This window comes from Parasteatoda tepidariorum, chromosome 6, assembly GCF_043381705.1.
Source record: "Parasteatoda tepidariorum isolate YZ-2023 chromosome 6, CAS_Ptep_4.0, whole genome shotgun sequence".
Classification (NCBI taxonomy): Eukaryota; Metazoa; Arthropoda; class Arachnida; order Araneae; family Theridiidae; genus Parasteatoda; species Parasteatoda tepidariorum.
The window spans coordinates 26,622,449-26,637,017 of NC_092209.1; the positions used below are offsets into that span (position 1 = coordinate 26,622,449).

Below are 14,569 nucleotides of genomic sequence, written 5' to 3' on the forward strand. Positions count from 1 at the left end.
AATTATATATCAATTAAACATTTTTATATTTAGTTACTAGTAAAACAGAAAGAAAAAATAAATTAATATCAAACGCTAAATACAACATGCTGTAAAAATTTATTTAAATTTTATAAAATGCTTATTCAAAGCACAATTTCATGAAGTATATTAATTGATTGTAAGAAAAAATCACTTTCAAGGGAAAAAAAAAACCTTAGGGATTTAAATCACATGTAAATACCAAAAAAGAACAACTGTCTTTTTGCCCAACAACCCACAAAATTAAATAAATAATCTAGACGGAGAGGAATTTTTTTCCCAGTGTGTTTGACTTATTTTAAACTTTAATGTAAGAAATAGTTTGATTCTTTAGTTTATATTTTGGTAAATGTGACATCTTAAAATTACAAAATCTAGAAATTAATTTCAATGAAGTAAAAAATTATTTAGAACTTCCTCATAAGATACACAAAGGCAATTTATCTGTGTGAGAAAAAATCATGCCTTATAAAGAATGAGCAACAGTTTCATCAAAATTTATTTAAAAATATCACTCCCAAGGAAATAGAAATGACTAACCATGACTTAAATTCCTGTTTTTTTTATTATTAATTAACACGGAATTCGCCTGCATACAAGTAAAAATATTTATAAAATTTAAATCATATAAAAAAGGCTATCTTTGAGAATAAATAAGCTTTAAGTGCCAATCAACAGTCATCCAATTTTTATTTCTTTCAGAAATAAAATTATGTTGTTTACTTTGTCTTAAAAATACAAATTTCAGCTATTTAATTACAACTTATATTTGTTCTGAATTCATCTAAATTTTTACAAAACAAATGATCTTTAAATGTTTTATTTCACGATCTTAAGTTTTGAGAAAGTAAGATGGTTTTGCCAATTTTATTTTATAATATTCACTAACAAACAATACCTGAAACATTGATATTCTTAAATACGATTTCTTTCCTTATGTAAATTAGAAGCTTATATTAAAGTCAGAAAAAAATCAATAATTACTAAAAAATGAAAGATAAATAACACTTACTTAGCTGTTAATTCGCGTTTAAATAAATCCACTCTTTCAGTTCTTTACACTTAGAAAATTTTTAAGCTAACATTTTTATAATTACATTTAAATTTCGGAACTGCACAGGCATTAAGAACCATAAAACAATACCATAGAAAGAATAGCTTAACCAACGGTCAAAGAAAGCTTTTGTTTATATAAATAACATTTGAAATTGGCGGCAAATCAGAACAACTCTGAGAGACGTCACTAAAACACTGTGCTGATCTCAACGGCTTTATCTCTTGGTGACTATGACGGTAAAAAATCTCGGAACTTGAATTTTCCAGACTTTGGAAATTGATTCTTTAATATAAAAATAGATCAAAATAAATTTAAAAGAAACTTGATAATTATAGAAATTTACAAGGGTAGGTCGTATATTCTTGGATTTTCTAAGTTGTTTTTTTTTGCAGCCTTGAAAGAAAGCGGATTCGAGAAAGATTGACCTGCTTTATTTAATTAAATTCATGAGCGTTATTAAAAATTATGAAAAATATTCATTTAAGTTAAATAAAGATATATTTGATGTAATCTTAGAATTATTTCTAAAAACGAATTTAAGGCACAAATGGTTTATGCAGTTTAATAGCTTTCCTTCATAGAACAGAGATAAGAAATACAAGTAATCTATTAAATAAATCTTACAATAATTTTTTAAAAGACAAACAAATTTACGTTAAATAATAATTTAAATAAATTAAGACATTTTCATAAAAAGATTATTCTTTATTTACAGCACAACTTAAAAAAGTATAAATATACAAAAAAAAAATATACGAATATTACAAAAAAAAGCATCATGGATGGAGCATGGAAAAAGTTTATGTAAAATATTTCAAAATCATTTGAACAAAATATATTCATTTTATTCACAGGTTTTGTATTGAACTGCTGTATCTACTTTGTGAACAGAAGTGGAAAAATTGCTCAACCTAACTTCTTCACAATCCGGTATCAGATGAGCTGTACTGTCTGCCCATTCATCAGGAACCTCAATATCTTTACTTGTGTATAGTAAAACGTCAAATGAGCCTATATAAAAAAAACATTCATTACTTATCAAACCAATAAAAATTTAATAAGTGAATTTAATGTTAAAATGTTTATAAAATAAGCATTGTTATTACAAGCATAAATTGAATATAAACAAGGAATTATTCCAAAACACCTTTAAAATCATTTTATTACAGCTGCAAGAAAAAAAATAGTATTAGGCACAATTTAATTTCCTTTGGAGGGTTTTATTAATACTCCTTTAGTTTAATCTGTTGAAAAATCAAGGGAGAAAAAAAAGTTCCTTACACATAACTGTCAACTTTTTCATATTTAGCGTTAAATGTTTTTTTTAACGAGGTAGTAAAATTTATGCTATTTTTTTCTAGGATTTATAATTTTAAAATGGTTTTAATTATCCCTACTGAATGAGAAAAACTAAATATTCATATAAATGTACAATAATCATAAAATAGCATGTTTAAACTCTTTAAAAATCAAGTATACTCAAGCCTATAATTGTAATGTGATTTCATTTTTCTACAGCAGGCAGACAAAAATCATCAGTTATCATAAGTGTAATTATTTACAGAAGATGTTACAATGCAAACTATTGAATAGATTCTATAACTACTACATCGCATGCGCCTGAACAAATGCTTGTAAAACATAGAAACTAACAGTAATAGGATAAAAAATTACCACCACCCAAACTAAAAATAAGTGGTTTTTCCAAGAAATTTTAAATTTTTCTGGTTTCAATATAAGTAAGAAAAGGCATTGATATACTTGTTGTAGGTGGAGCAATTGCCATTGTTTAAATACACATACTGAATAAAAAAAATTAAGCTGCTAATGCAATCAGCATGAAATTAAAACTTTATTTTTGTAATTTTTCTTTTACACTGATAGAAATATTTATTTTTCTTTCTTAAATCTTAATAACTGTTTGATCTACAACACTGGTTACCAACTAGCGGCCCACAAACTGAAATATATTAATTGTCATTTTGTGAGGAAAATTTTCTTAAAAAATATATATGGGTTTAAAATACTCTTCTTTCGTTAAAAGAACCTAATTTATTAGTTTCTGTGAAATTCAACATACCAACAGAGCAAAAAAATGTTTTTAAATACAAAAATAATCATGTATATTGCTTAAAAATCTACTTCTAATTTTAATTTGTAATTCAATACGTTTGTTTTGTACAACTTGACAAAAATCTGACAGTAATATTTAATGTTCTTTCAAACATAAGAGTCCTAGATAAAATTTTGATAAAGTTGCGGCCTGCCATTTGACTGGTGTTCTTAATTGCGGCCCCCGGCCTCATGTAAGTTGGAAAGCCCTGATCTACAACAAGTCTGGCACAAAATATTTCACAAGTTGCACAAAGAACCAGAAAAGTTGGCAATTTTCGTTGCAAACTCAGGGTCTATGAATGTGGGTTTGGAAGTTTTGAAGGTGGATTAGAAAATGTACATTAGGACTCTTTCCAAACGTACATTTTCTAGTTCATTTTTTTTATTAGTTTAGTTCCTTTTTTTTGATAATGTTAGCTGACTTGGCTTTCATGGGATCCTAGATTTAGAAAGCCAATTCCCATTGCTCTCATTATAAGTGACTTCAAAAGTATCTTTCGTGACATAAATAAATACAGAATTTGCTTATGGAATAACCAACAAAAAAACTAAGTATGATGTAAAGAAAAGCAGATCCGGAAGTGTGACAGCCCTAGGCACGAAACTGTCAGGCGCCCCTGGTCGTATCTTTAAACCAAATTTACTTGATGTGCCAAATTTACTTTATGAAGTGCTTTTAAATTGCTTATAACAAGAGTAAATTATAATATATCAGTAAATTTGAGCTTAGATTTATTACAATTTGTTGCTAACTCAAATTTTGATGAGATAAGAAAAAGAAATTGTTTTAAACATTTAGGGAGTCTGGCCTCACAGACTTTATGATAAATCAGGCACTGAAATAGAGAGCCACAAACAAAGATCTGACATTGGTAAAATTTATAAATATCAAAGAATAGTTTAGCATAATTTTATTAGAAAAGCAAACCAAATACAATGTTATCAAATAAAATTATAAATGATTTTGTTGAAGACAATATTCAACGATTATTTTGTGTTAAAAAGCATGATACAAAAAATTTACTTAGGTTAAAAATAAAAAAAACCTCATCAACCTCAGACTATATTGAAAGTTTTTGAGAATAAGCCTCTAAAATCTGATCTGTAGTCTACATTCAGCAAAAGTAGAAAACTTTCTTTTATTGTTGTCGAACCAGATTGGGAAAAATATTTATATTCTGACTATAAGGTAGGTTAAAATTTTACTGTTGCAATGTCACAAAAGGTAAAAATCATACGCAGCATAAACCACTAAATTGCAGAAATCTGACAAAATACAAATAAAAAAGCTTTGTATATTAAACATATCATTTAATATGATATATCTCATGCAAAGGACAGGTCTTAAACATTAATTTACAGTTTTAATAGGTTTTCATTTTTTCAAAAAACAATTCATCTAAGAGTAGAATGTTTAGATGTAGCAATTTCACACAGATACTCATAAAAGTGTAAATACTTCATATTCATGCACCTTTTTAAGGAGAGGAAAAAGTAAATTACACTAAACATCAATACCTTTGCATAAAAATTTGTATTTAAGAAAACAATAGTTACTTGGATATTTTAAACATAATTATGATAAAAAAAGAAACTTCAATAGGTACACTAATAGAACTTATAGCTAATAGAACTTATAGTACTAATAGAACTTATAGCTTTCAATAGGTACACTAATAAAAATATAATTTTGTACTATCTTATTAAAGGTGATTTCGGTTATAACCGAGAAATTAAAAAAAAAAAAAAAAAAAAACTTGTTGAGTGATAAAAATTCTACATAAAACTTAGTTTGTTAAAAGCATAACTTGAATAGATTTTTTGACAATAAAGACTTTTTTACATTAAAAAAGGGCAATTAGGTTTACATATCAGTATAAATAAAGTTGAATGTTTATATGCATGTCAATTTTCGAGTATGAAAACCTATTTGAAGATGCCTCTCTGAGACCAGTTGCACATTTTTTTTTACAAGTGTTGCAACACTGACCATTTGAGTCAAACTCAATGGAGTGTAAATAGTGAATTTTATATTATGGCAATATATTCATATGCCACTTATTTATATAAAATATTACAAAAATGGACAATATTCGTATAGAATAACACTGATATAGACGTGTAATTGTATATAAAATGCGTTAACACAAATAAACTTTATTTGAATTGTACTAGATTTCATGAAAATTGACTATGCTTTACGATAAAAGTGATTAGTGAAGATAATGTTGTAGAGAATGTAATAAGAAAGTGTATTATAATTAAGAGATGTACAATTGAGTTTGACAAACTTCTTACTAGAAGTATACTTTTATTATTCTTTTTCTACATTATTTATTTAATTGTATATGTAAAAGGGGCATCATTATTTAATATTACTTACGCAATTTTCTCATAATTATTTCTCTACTTTTATTTTTAGGCAACAAGGACAGTAAGGAACCACCACAACAATCCTTCAATTCATGAAAGAGTAAAGGGCCACTTCAGCCTCAAGCACTCTGACCAACCGACAGGACTACAATGTATGTTTGTAGGTACTGTACTGAAATCCACAACTCTGAACCGATCTGCCCAATGTGGCGTACTTACACCCAAAGACAATGGTGGACCTAACTGTCTACTTTAAAACTTCCTCTGGCAACTCGTTCAGATACTACATCTCAAAATAAGATTTTACCTTACGATTTGATAATATGAGCTTGCTACTCAAAACAATCAAAAATAAATTTTATTGCAGTTTTTTTCAATGAAATATTTATTTTTGGTTTCTTTCATTTGGTTATCACAGGTAAAATCAATGTCGACCATTTTGCAAAGAATGGTGATGACTTCCAAACTAATATTTTAAAAGATATACCTTTTGAACCTTACCTATTGAACCCTTTCAATATAGATACTTTTAAAACATGCTTCTATAAACTTCAATAAATACTTATTAAGAACTAATAAAATTAAATTGAAGCTATCAAGTAAGTCATGGGACAATTGTGGTTAATTCTGAATAGCGTATGTTAAATGATAATATATATGTGAAGTTAATCTTTCTTTTTAGGGGTAGAATTTCTAACTTTTACTATGGTAAATCTGGGACAAAGCAGTGTTTTTATCATAGAAAAAAAATAGGCGAGAATTTCTCACCCTTTCTCAAAAACAGGGTGAGATTTCAGAAGGTTAAGTGAGATTTCTAAAAACTAAAAAAAGACAAATAGACTTGAAAAAAAACCAACCCATTTCTTTTATTATAATAAATTTTTAACGTCTTCTATTTTTTAAAGCATTGAATATTTTTGCGGCATTATCATAGAAGATTTTGCTTTTACTAGGTATTTGTCCATCTTATATTATTGCATAAAAAATTTGAACGTCTTACATGAAAAAAACCTTACCTATGGTAAACACATGGTTGCAGAGAAATGCGTTCTGAAAGGGGTTCCGTGGTTCGGAGGGGTTGTGTTCTGTTGTTCGAAAAGGTTCTGAACAATACTGGTAAATAGAGAAGCTAGATAACGGGGCAATTGTTGAAAATAATGAAAGATCCAGGAAGAAAAGTGAAACGGATTTTATTCTAAATGGCGTAATTCGAAGCTTCTTCCAAAATGCGAGAAATTCGGGAATTTTGAAATTGATTCATGGAATGCGCGAATTTCTCGCACTGTAGTGAAAACACTGGATAAAGCCACTGTAGAATATAAATTTTTTTTTCTCCATATATTTTGGATATTAGGATACTTATTCGTTTTGGAGGGCTGTTAAAAGCTTATTACCATAGTACCTATAGTTAACACAATATTGGTATAATATGTTCTTATTATGATAGCAAATATAACAGAATTACTGGTAGAATTTAATGCCACATTTAGTTATGCATCACAGGTGTTAATAAAAGTTTGGAGTTCATCATAGCTAANAGCCAAACATACATAAAATCCTAAAATCAAACAGTACGTGTCATCATCTGAAAGACGGGGAAGTCATTCTCTCACACTTACGCGCGTCAAAAAGTTAAACATAGAAATACTGGAAATAGGGCTATTTTCCTGAGTTTTCGATATTTTTCAAGGTTATTTCGAAATTTTCAAGGATTTAATATCATTTTCAAGTACTTCTAGGGGCCCTTGAAAATCCAAATGAAATTCAAGTACTTTTCAAGGCTTTTTCAAGGCCGCGGGAACCCTGGATAAATTAATAGAGAAAAGGTTAACAAGAACCGTAAAAAAATTATTGCACTGTTATAGATGCCAATGATGCTTATATTTAGAATTTTATATACAAAATAAACTAAACTTAGATACAACAACTTTTTCATCTTTAGAAAATGAATGACTCATTTGCCAAATCGATTAACATTATAAAACAAATATAAGTAATAATCTGAAAAAATATTCTTGAGATAAATTATTTATAATTCAATAGCAATAAAAAGAATGTTTAATGGCGTTGAACAATTATTAGAGAAACTTGTTTTGAATATGTATAGTTGCAAATCAATAAATGTTTTTAATCTTAAAATTACAAGATAAAGAAATAAATGAAAAAGGGGAGTTAATTGATATGGCAAGTGAAACACGCAAATGTAAAAGCAAAACGAGAAATGCTTACATGCATTATCAAGCAAAGGAAGAAAAGATACACTGGCTGTTATTTGACGAATAATATTTCTGATCTCTTTCTGTATTTCTTTTAAATCCTTAGACTTTGATTTGCCTCTAAAATAAAATAAATCAAGATTAATAAAATATTGAATCTAATCTAAAAAAATGCATTTAAATTAAAATGTGTACAAATTTATTAAGGCAACAACTACAAATTGAAAGCTTGTTTCTTTTGATTTAGGAAGTGAAATAATATAAAATTCTTCAAAAGCAATAATAATATATAACAATATATAAATAAATTATGCAAGTAATTAAGTCCCCTATTCTATATTATGTGAGACTATCTTCATTGTTTAATTTCAATTTCAAGCAAATAATAAATTGAGTTAAAATATATACCGACAAAGCTTTTTTTTCATCCATCCAAATTTTAAAGAATTTTTTAAACTATACAAAAACTAAGTGAAATTGACCGTAGTTAGTTAAGCTGGAAACCTTGCAATGAGAATTCAATTTTAGCAGAAATGTCTAAATGCACATTTGGGTTAAAAGTATTAATTATGTGGTTATCCGCATAAAATAACAGGTTTCATTTTGAGTAGACTAACGAAGGGTCGTGTGCATATTTAGTCATATTGGTGGCAATCATCAAATATAAATTTTTTATTTATAAACATTAGTTGTAGGCACAAAATTAATTTTTTTTTCTTAAAAAAATTTGTAGTATATTTGCAGAAAATTTAATACTTTTAATAAATAAATTTCATTTCAAAATGAAAAAAACTCATATACATGGATATAAACATATATATACATAAACATATATACAAATATACATACTACCCTACAATAATGAAAGAAACACTTTCAGTTTTTGACATTTTTTAAAATTTCTCAAGAAATACTTAAAGGAATATTTTGTAACTTTAGAGATGTTTAGTTCTTGCAATTTTTTATACTTAGGAATAAAATTTAAAGTTTTCACAGGTTTGAGAGACATACAATAAATTATGAAAGTAAAGAAGTTTTTTTTTTAACACCCTGAGCCGGAAAATTGAGAAATACACTTGGTAACTTGTATCGATTACTGCAGTTGATTTTTTTAACAACTGCATACAGTTTTGTAAACCTAGAATAAATATTTATGGAAAAAAAATGGACATTTTTATAAAAAACTATTTCTTTTCGCTATATGTTTTTCTTTGTTATAACTTTAGAGATATTCAATGGAATTAAACAAAATTTTAAAAAATGTGTTAAATACTGCTCAAGCTATGAGTATTTAAGTTTTCCTACGCTGAGCATGCACTGAAAATTTTTTAAAAGTTTTTCCATAATTTTGTAGTGAATCAAATTTAGCAACTAATAAAAAAATTTCATTTGAATACCTTAAAAATTAAAAAGGTATCAAGTATTTTTTATACTTTTCAAAAGAAAGCAAAGAAATTAGGATGAATGCAAAAAAATAAAATAAAACATACTTTATGGCAAGTGATCTCCCGCAATACAGGTGTAATTTTTGATAAACCTTGTTTTATAGTATAGAATGAAATATCTGGGCAACCCCTTATCCTTTTGAGCTTTCTTTTAAAAAGAACAAAAACAATGTAGAAAATTGTTTTAAACTTTTAAGATATTCAAATAATGCTTTTATCATTAGATCTAATCTTTATACTAAATCCATTTTCTAAAAATAGTTAAATAAGTACGTTACCCTAAATTATTATGATAGTAAAATTAAATCATGTTTTCCTTCCTTATTATAATTCAAAGGGACTTTGGCCTTTACTTGCTATTGCTTGTTCCACACTTAGAACAATTTTGATTGCTTTGCCCACTCTTTCCTGCATGGAATCTTGATTTTGAATTTTCCAGTGTTGCAGCTTAAGTTTCGGCACGGCTCCCAGATAATAAACTAAAGCTTGGTCTGTGGTGATTTTGATAAATATTTATGTGTGCTTTAGAGTTTCAGGTTTTAATTTAACATTATTTTAAAAAAAAAAAAAATAACATAATCATCAGTTCACACAAAAAATACAAATAACTTAATTTGCAGTAGAATTGAATTGAATAAACCCTCCTTCATATTTGATCTTAAATCATTATAAATGTAATTAAATAATGAGAATAGTTTCTTTACAGCAACTTGTTGCAATGCTATTACAATTTAACAGGTCATACAACAAACATTCAAATGTTTGTAGGATAAAATGAAAGTGTTGGAGCCCTAAAGCATGGGAAAACTTAGAGCTCAAGCTCCAACTGAATCAAAAACACAGCTCCAAGCACTCTGCTTCTCTCTTTAGTTTTGTTCCAATACTCCAGTTTTTGAACTTTAATAGCTTACTTAAATTATCTTAGCCAATCCTAAGAGCTGCTTGCACATTTTTTTCCAGGTCATTTCGTAATTAGAAAAAAAGTTATAAATTTGAAAGGTAAATATTCAGGGTAACTTTGGTGAATCTTCAGCTGGTGAACCTTGCTTGCAAAAGAACAAAATTAAAAGAGGAAAAAAAGTACATAATAGATAAAGAGAAATTGAAATATGTATATTATACCCCTCATTTGATTCTCCTTCGCACTGAATTTTAAATTCCCATCGTTCCAATGTTTCTTTCGTATAAAAATTAGATATGACAACAACAAGCTTATGAACTTCCTTGGACATTAACCAGCCTGTAACAAATTTAGATAATTTAGTCAATTGTACAACAATATTTCCCTTTTTTTAGAATATGGGATACCTAGTTCCAGTTAAATTTAGAAATATATTTTTGATATGCGACCATATTAATAGCACAAAATTTCATAACTTCAAAATTTTGTCAGAGACATAATAATCAGGAGCAATAGGCAAAAATATATGATATAAAATATACATAAACTTTCTTAATCTTTTATAAAATATTAACAAATGATCTTTGATTAAAAAAAAATGCACATCAAGTGTTATATTTTACGAGATATAGAACTTAACCAGGTAAAGAGTTTAAAATGTCGAATTTTTTAATATAAAGGTGCACTAATTATAAAAGCAATATTTTGCAAAAGAACTGAAAAAACTTCACAATATGACAATTTATTTTGTTAAAATACTCACATTAATGATGAATGAACCAAAATTAATTATCAGCCTTTTGAATAGAATTGCTCTCTACAGCAAATATAGAGTTAATAATAATAATAATTGAAACAATACATTGTTTTAAAGAAAATGCATTATGAATACATATTTTATCTTCGGATTTTAATGATTCTTCTGATTCCAATTAATAAGAATTTTTTTTTTATTAAAAGATATTAACTTGTTTCATAAACGCTTGTTTTTATAAAGAATAGATGTTAATTTATTTACTACCAAACAGGGGTGTATAGCAGGTCTTATAATCCATTTTGGGTCAGTCAAAATCAGTTACAGTCTTTATTTTTATCTTGAAGTCTAGTTTACAATGAATGCATAGTCTACTTTAAAATCAAAGAAATCATGGTTGTGAAGCATTTACGACACGAAACAAATTAATAAAGGACCCCCTGACATCTTTTCTTTCAAAGAGCTTTTCGATTTATCAGTTTTTTAAAATTCTATTTCAGCGTTCATAGCACTAGCAATAGAATCAATCATGAAGCATTTAAGTTGTTTTTTCAACTGCACGGCAGTAAACCCAGATGAGAAATTTAATTAGTGAACAATCTCCAAGTTTAAGCTCAAAACTGATTTTAAATCGAGTAGTGCACTAACACCATTGGGTTTACAATAATTGCAGCAGCAATTGATTGGCGTCAGTAGTTCAGAAAAGGAAAAAAAAACTTTCTTTTTTTTTTTTGAGTGAAAAAAAGCCTCCTTTAAGTTTGTATTTCCAATTAACTGAAATTCAAGTGATTTTCCACTCCATTGTGGTTGATGCCGCCAGAAACTGCAAGTTTTACTTAAAATAAGGGAAGGTTATTACCTCTGTAATTCATTGTGCTCTACCACTGTTTTTAATCCATTATTATTCTCATATTGTGAAGAGATATGCTTTGAGTTAATAAAATTACACAAAAATTGCAAAAGCATAAAAGAATCTCAATAATCTACCAAATCCCTTCTTTGGCACGTAATTTTATTACTTTTAAATATTATATTGTACAAGCAAATAAGAGAATGAACTCCTACGTTTTTAGTGAAATGTAACTGTGACATTCAGCGAAATTTGTCTTTGACAATTCCGAGAATTGTGTCTTTCAATCTCGTGTCAAAATCTCGTTTTTCCAGATTTTCTCTGGAGCGTATGGACTTGTTTGTTTGTATGCATATAAAAATGCAACATTTTAACTTTTTTATATGTAAAGGTTTTATCTATGGTTAAAACTGCCAAACACAGACATGTGTCAAAAACTTATTTCTTCGAAATTTTACTCTTTACTTTGTATTTAGGTGCAGAAAAATGAAAGAAAAAAAAATTGAAGAAGCTGTATGACTAGCAATGAAATATTTTTATATGGATTTAATTGTGTTCCGTATTACTCAATTGAAATCGTTTGTATGTCATGTTAAAGGTAAACACAATTAATTAGATAAGTTAAAATATTCAATATATTAAGGTATTCATTTTACATTCATGAACATTATAACAAACATCTTTTAAATTACATCTTTTGTTATAAAATTAGAAAATATCTACATGTATCAAAGATGAAACATTAAAATTCTAATTACTTACTTCTTAGTTGCTTTAAAATATTAGAAATGAAGGCCTGTAGTTTATTATCTTTAGTTACTAAAACTGTCAGTCCATACTTTTCAACACGGTTAAAGGATTCTACAGGATATATCCCTCTTTGGTAAATAATGCTATTAATTCCAAAATCTAAAGGAGTAAAAAGTTTGGTTAGCACCTAACATATTTAACAAACATTTTAATACAGGTGCACAGAATACATAAAAAAGAAGAATTTTTTTTATAAACCCAGCATAAAAGGTTTTGAAACTGAAAACAAACTTTTATAAAAATCCCAAGAAAGCTATGTCTCTACCTTGATAAAATTGGAAAAAAAAAAAATAGATAGGACAGGTAAAATTTTGAAGGAAAAAAAAAACCCTTGTTGAAAAGTTTTTTCAGTTTCTTAGCAAAAATTTAAGATACAGTTTACTTTTTTTAGTATGTCTCCCTTCTGCATTTGAACAACTCTTCTATTATAACGACCACTGCATGAAGTCTCATTTGTAGTTTAATAGACACAATGTTATCTTGACGTCCATAAGAACATCCAACTAAACTTTTCTTTCTAATATAGTGACCGAAATCTTGTTTCTTTTTTTAATTTTTGGAAAATTAAAAAGGTCTTAAGACATTTTTCCATTGACAACAAGTTAATGAATAACAAAAGTCGATAAACATGTTCATCAATCTTATTTTTCTGGTTTAAAAACTACATTTACTCTTTTTCTCAAATGTTGTTTGAAATTAAACATGTAGTATTATTTGCAATTTCTTATTTTATTTCAGTTTAGCCTGTTCTCTGAACCTATGTTATTTAGTGAATAGTAATGCTATATGTTAAGAGTGAAAATAATTTTTTTTTTAAAGAAAGTAAACAGAAGAACACAAAGAGACTATTTAAGATCCAAAACAGCACTTTGTTTACAATAATTAAAAATTGTCATGTAACTCAAAAGAACAAAGCGTTCTGTTTTAGTGAAGCATTCTCCTGAAGCAAATTTTAAAATCTAAAAAAACACTGAAGAATTCCTTAAAGTTTATTCCCTGTATGAAAATATGTAATTCGAATATGTTAGCCTTAAATGCACAGTGCACAAAAAAAACACTTTCACTCTTATTACATAATAGTTAGTCATTCAGGGGTCTGTCCAGGCGAAATTTATTTTCGTTCAGCGGTATCTTCACAAATTCAACTTTAGGAGAAACGGTAGTTTCACAAAATACTTTTAAAAAGTTCTCATGCAAACCCCATTCTTGTTGCAATCTATGGAGAAGAACTTCTCTGCCAGCTGTCTTTTATGAAAAGGTGGCATGCGTTTGGTCAAATAGAGCAATGTGGTAAAACTGGTCACTCACGCCATATCAAAATGAGTGAAGAATTAGAACGTAGCGACAAGTCCTCTATAAACTTACAGGAAGTTACTTCATCATTCACGTGAACTTAAAATAACTTGTGTTCTGCCAATAACAGTATTAATGTGACTTCTTTTTTTAAAAGTAAAAGTCTGAGCTACAATATCTAGAATAATTATTTAAAAAAAAAAAAAATTCTATATTTACAGTAAAAGACTAAAAACATTTAATACTACTTATTTCATTCATAACATAAGAATCCAATAACGAAATAGACAGAAAATCTATATTTCTTTTGAAGAGCAATGGACATTTTCGTATAGTAACAATACAACAGACCTTGAAAGTGTTAAAGAAATTAAATACCAAAAAATTCCGTCACAATATCTGCAGAGCCTTTTAAAGTAATAGCATTCTCTGTTTTAGACATATTGCTTTTTACTAATTGTTTACAAATTCCAACAGAGAAAAAATTCGATTTCAAAACATCAACGAATTCGCGCAAAAACTCATTATTAAGTTTAGTTGTATTAATTCTTGTATTACCATTGGTGCTTTTAAAAAGAATCGAAGTGAATAGAGTGATTGAAATAATGCTGTGTTTCTGCTGTTTGAAATACACGCCATTAGTTTTAGGGACAGGAGCAAATCAAAAACAGCAGTGAAAATCAATCATGTAAAATCTTACCAGTACGAATTTATCATTTTAGTCAGAAAGAAAC

General features: G+C 27.5%; 1 protein-coding gene across 1 annotated transcript; it reads right to left on the reverse strand.

Annotated features, from left to right (window-relative positions):
- Nucleotides 1-1,762: 1,762 nt before the first annotated feature.
- Nucleotides 1,763-14,381, reverse strand: LOC107439734 (mitotic spindle assembly checkpoint protein MAD2A). The gene is made up of 5 exons (XM_016052421.3): nt 14,214-14,381; nt 12,495-12,641; nt 10,350-10,467; nt 7,796-7,902; nt 1,763-2,089 (listed from the first exon to the last, which is right to left on the reverse strand). The coding sequence occupies exons 1-5, from the start codon at nt 14,275-14,277 to the stop codon at nt 1,923-1,925; spliced, it is 603 nt and encodes a 200-aa protein (XP_015907907.1). The 5' UTR covers nt 14,278-14,381; the 3' UTR covers nt 1,763-1,922.
- Nucleotides 14,382-14,569: the final 188 nt, after the last annotated feature.

Excerpts from the sequence above, each read along its gene's own strand:
- LOC107439734 (XM_016052421.3), bottom strand. The coding sequence starts at position 14,277 with ATGTCTAAAACAGAGAATGCTATTACTTTAAAAGGCTCTGCAGATATT. Across the intron at positions 10,468-12,494 it reads TATTTTAAAGCAACTAAGAA|GCTGGTTAATGTCCAAGGAA; the intron begins GTAAGTAATTAG and ends AATTTGTTACAG. Across the intron at positions 2,090-7,795 it reads TCCTTTGCTTGATAATGCAT|GCTCATTTGACGTTTTACTA; the intron begins GTAAGCATTTCT and ends TTTTTTATATAG.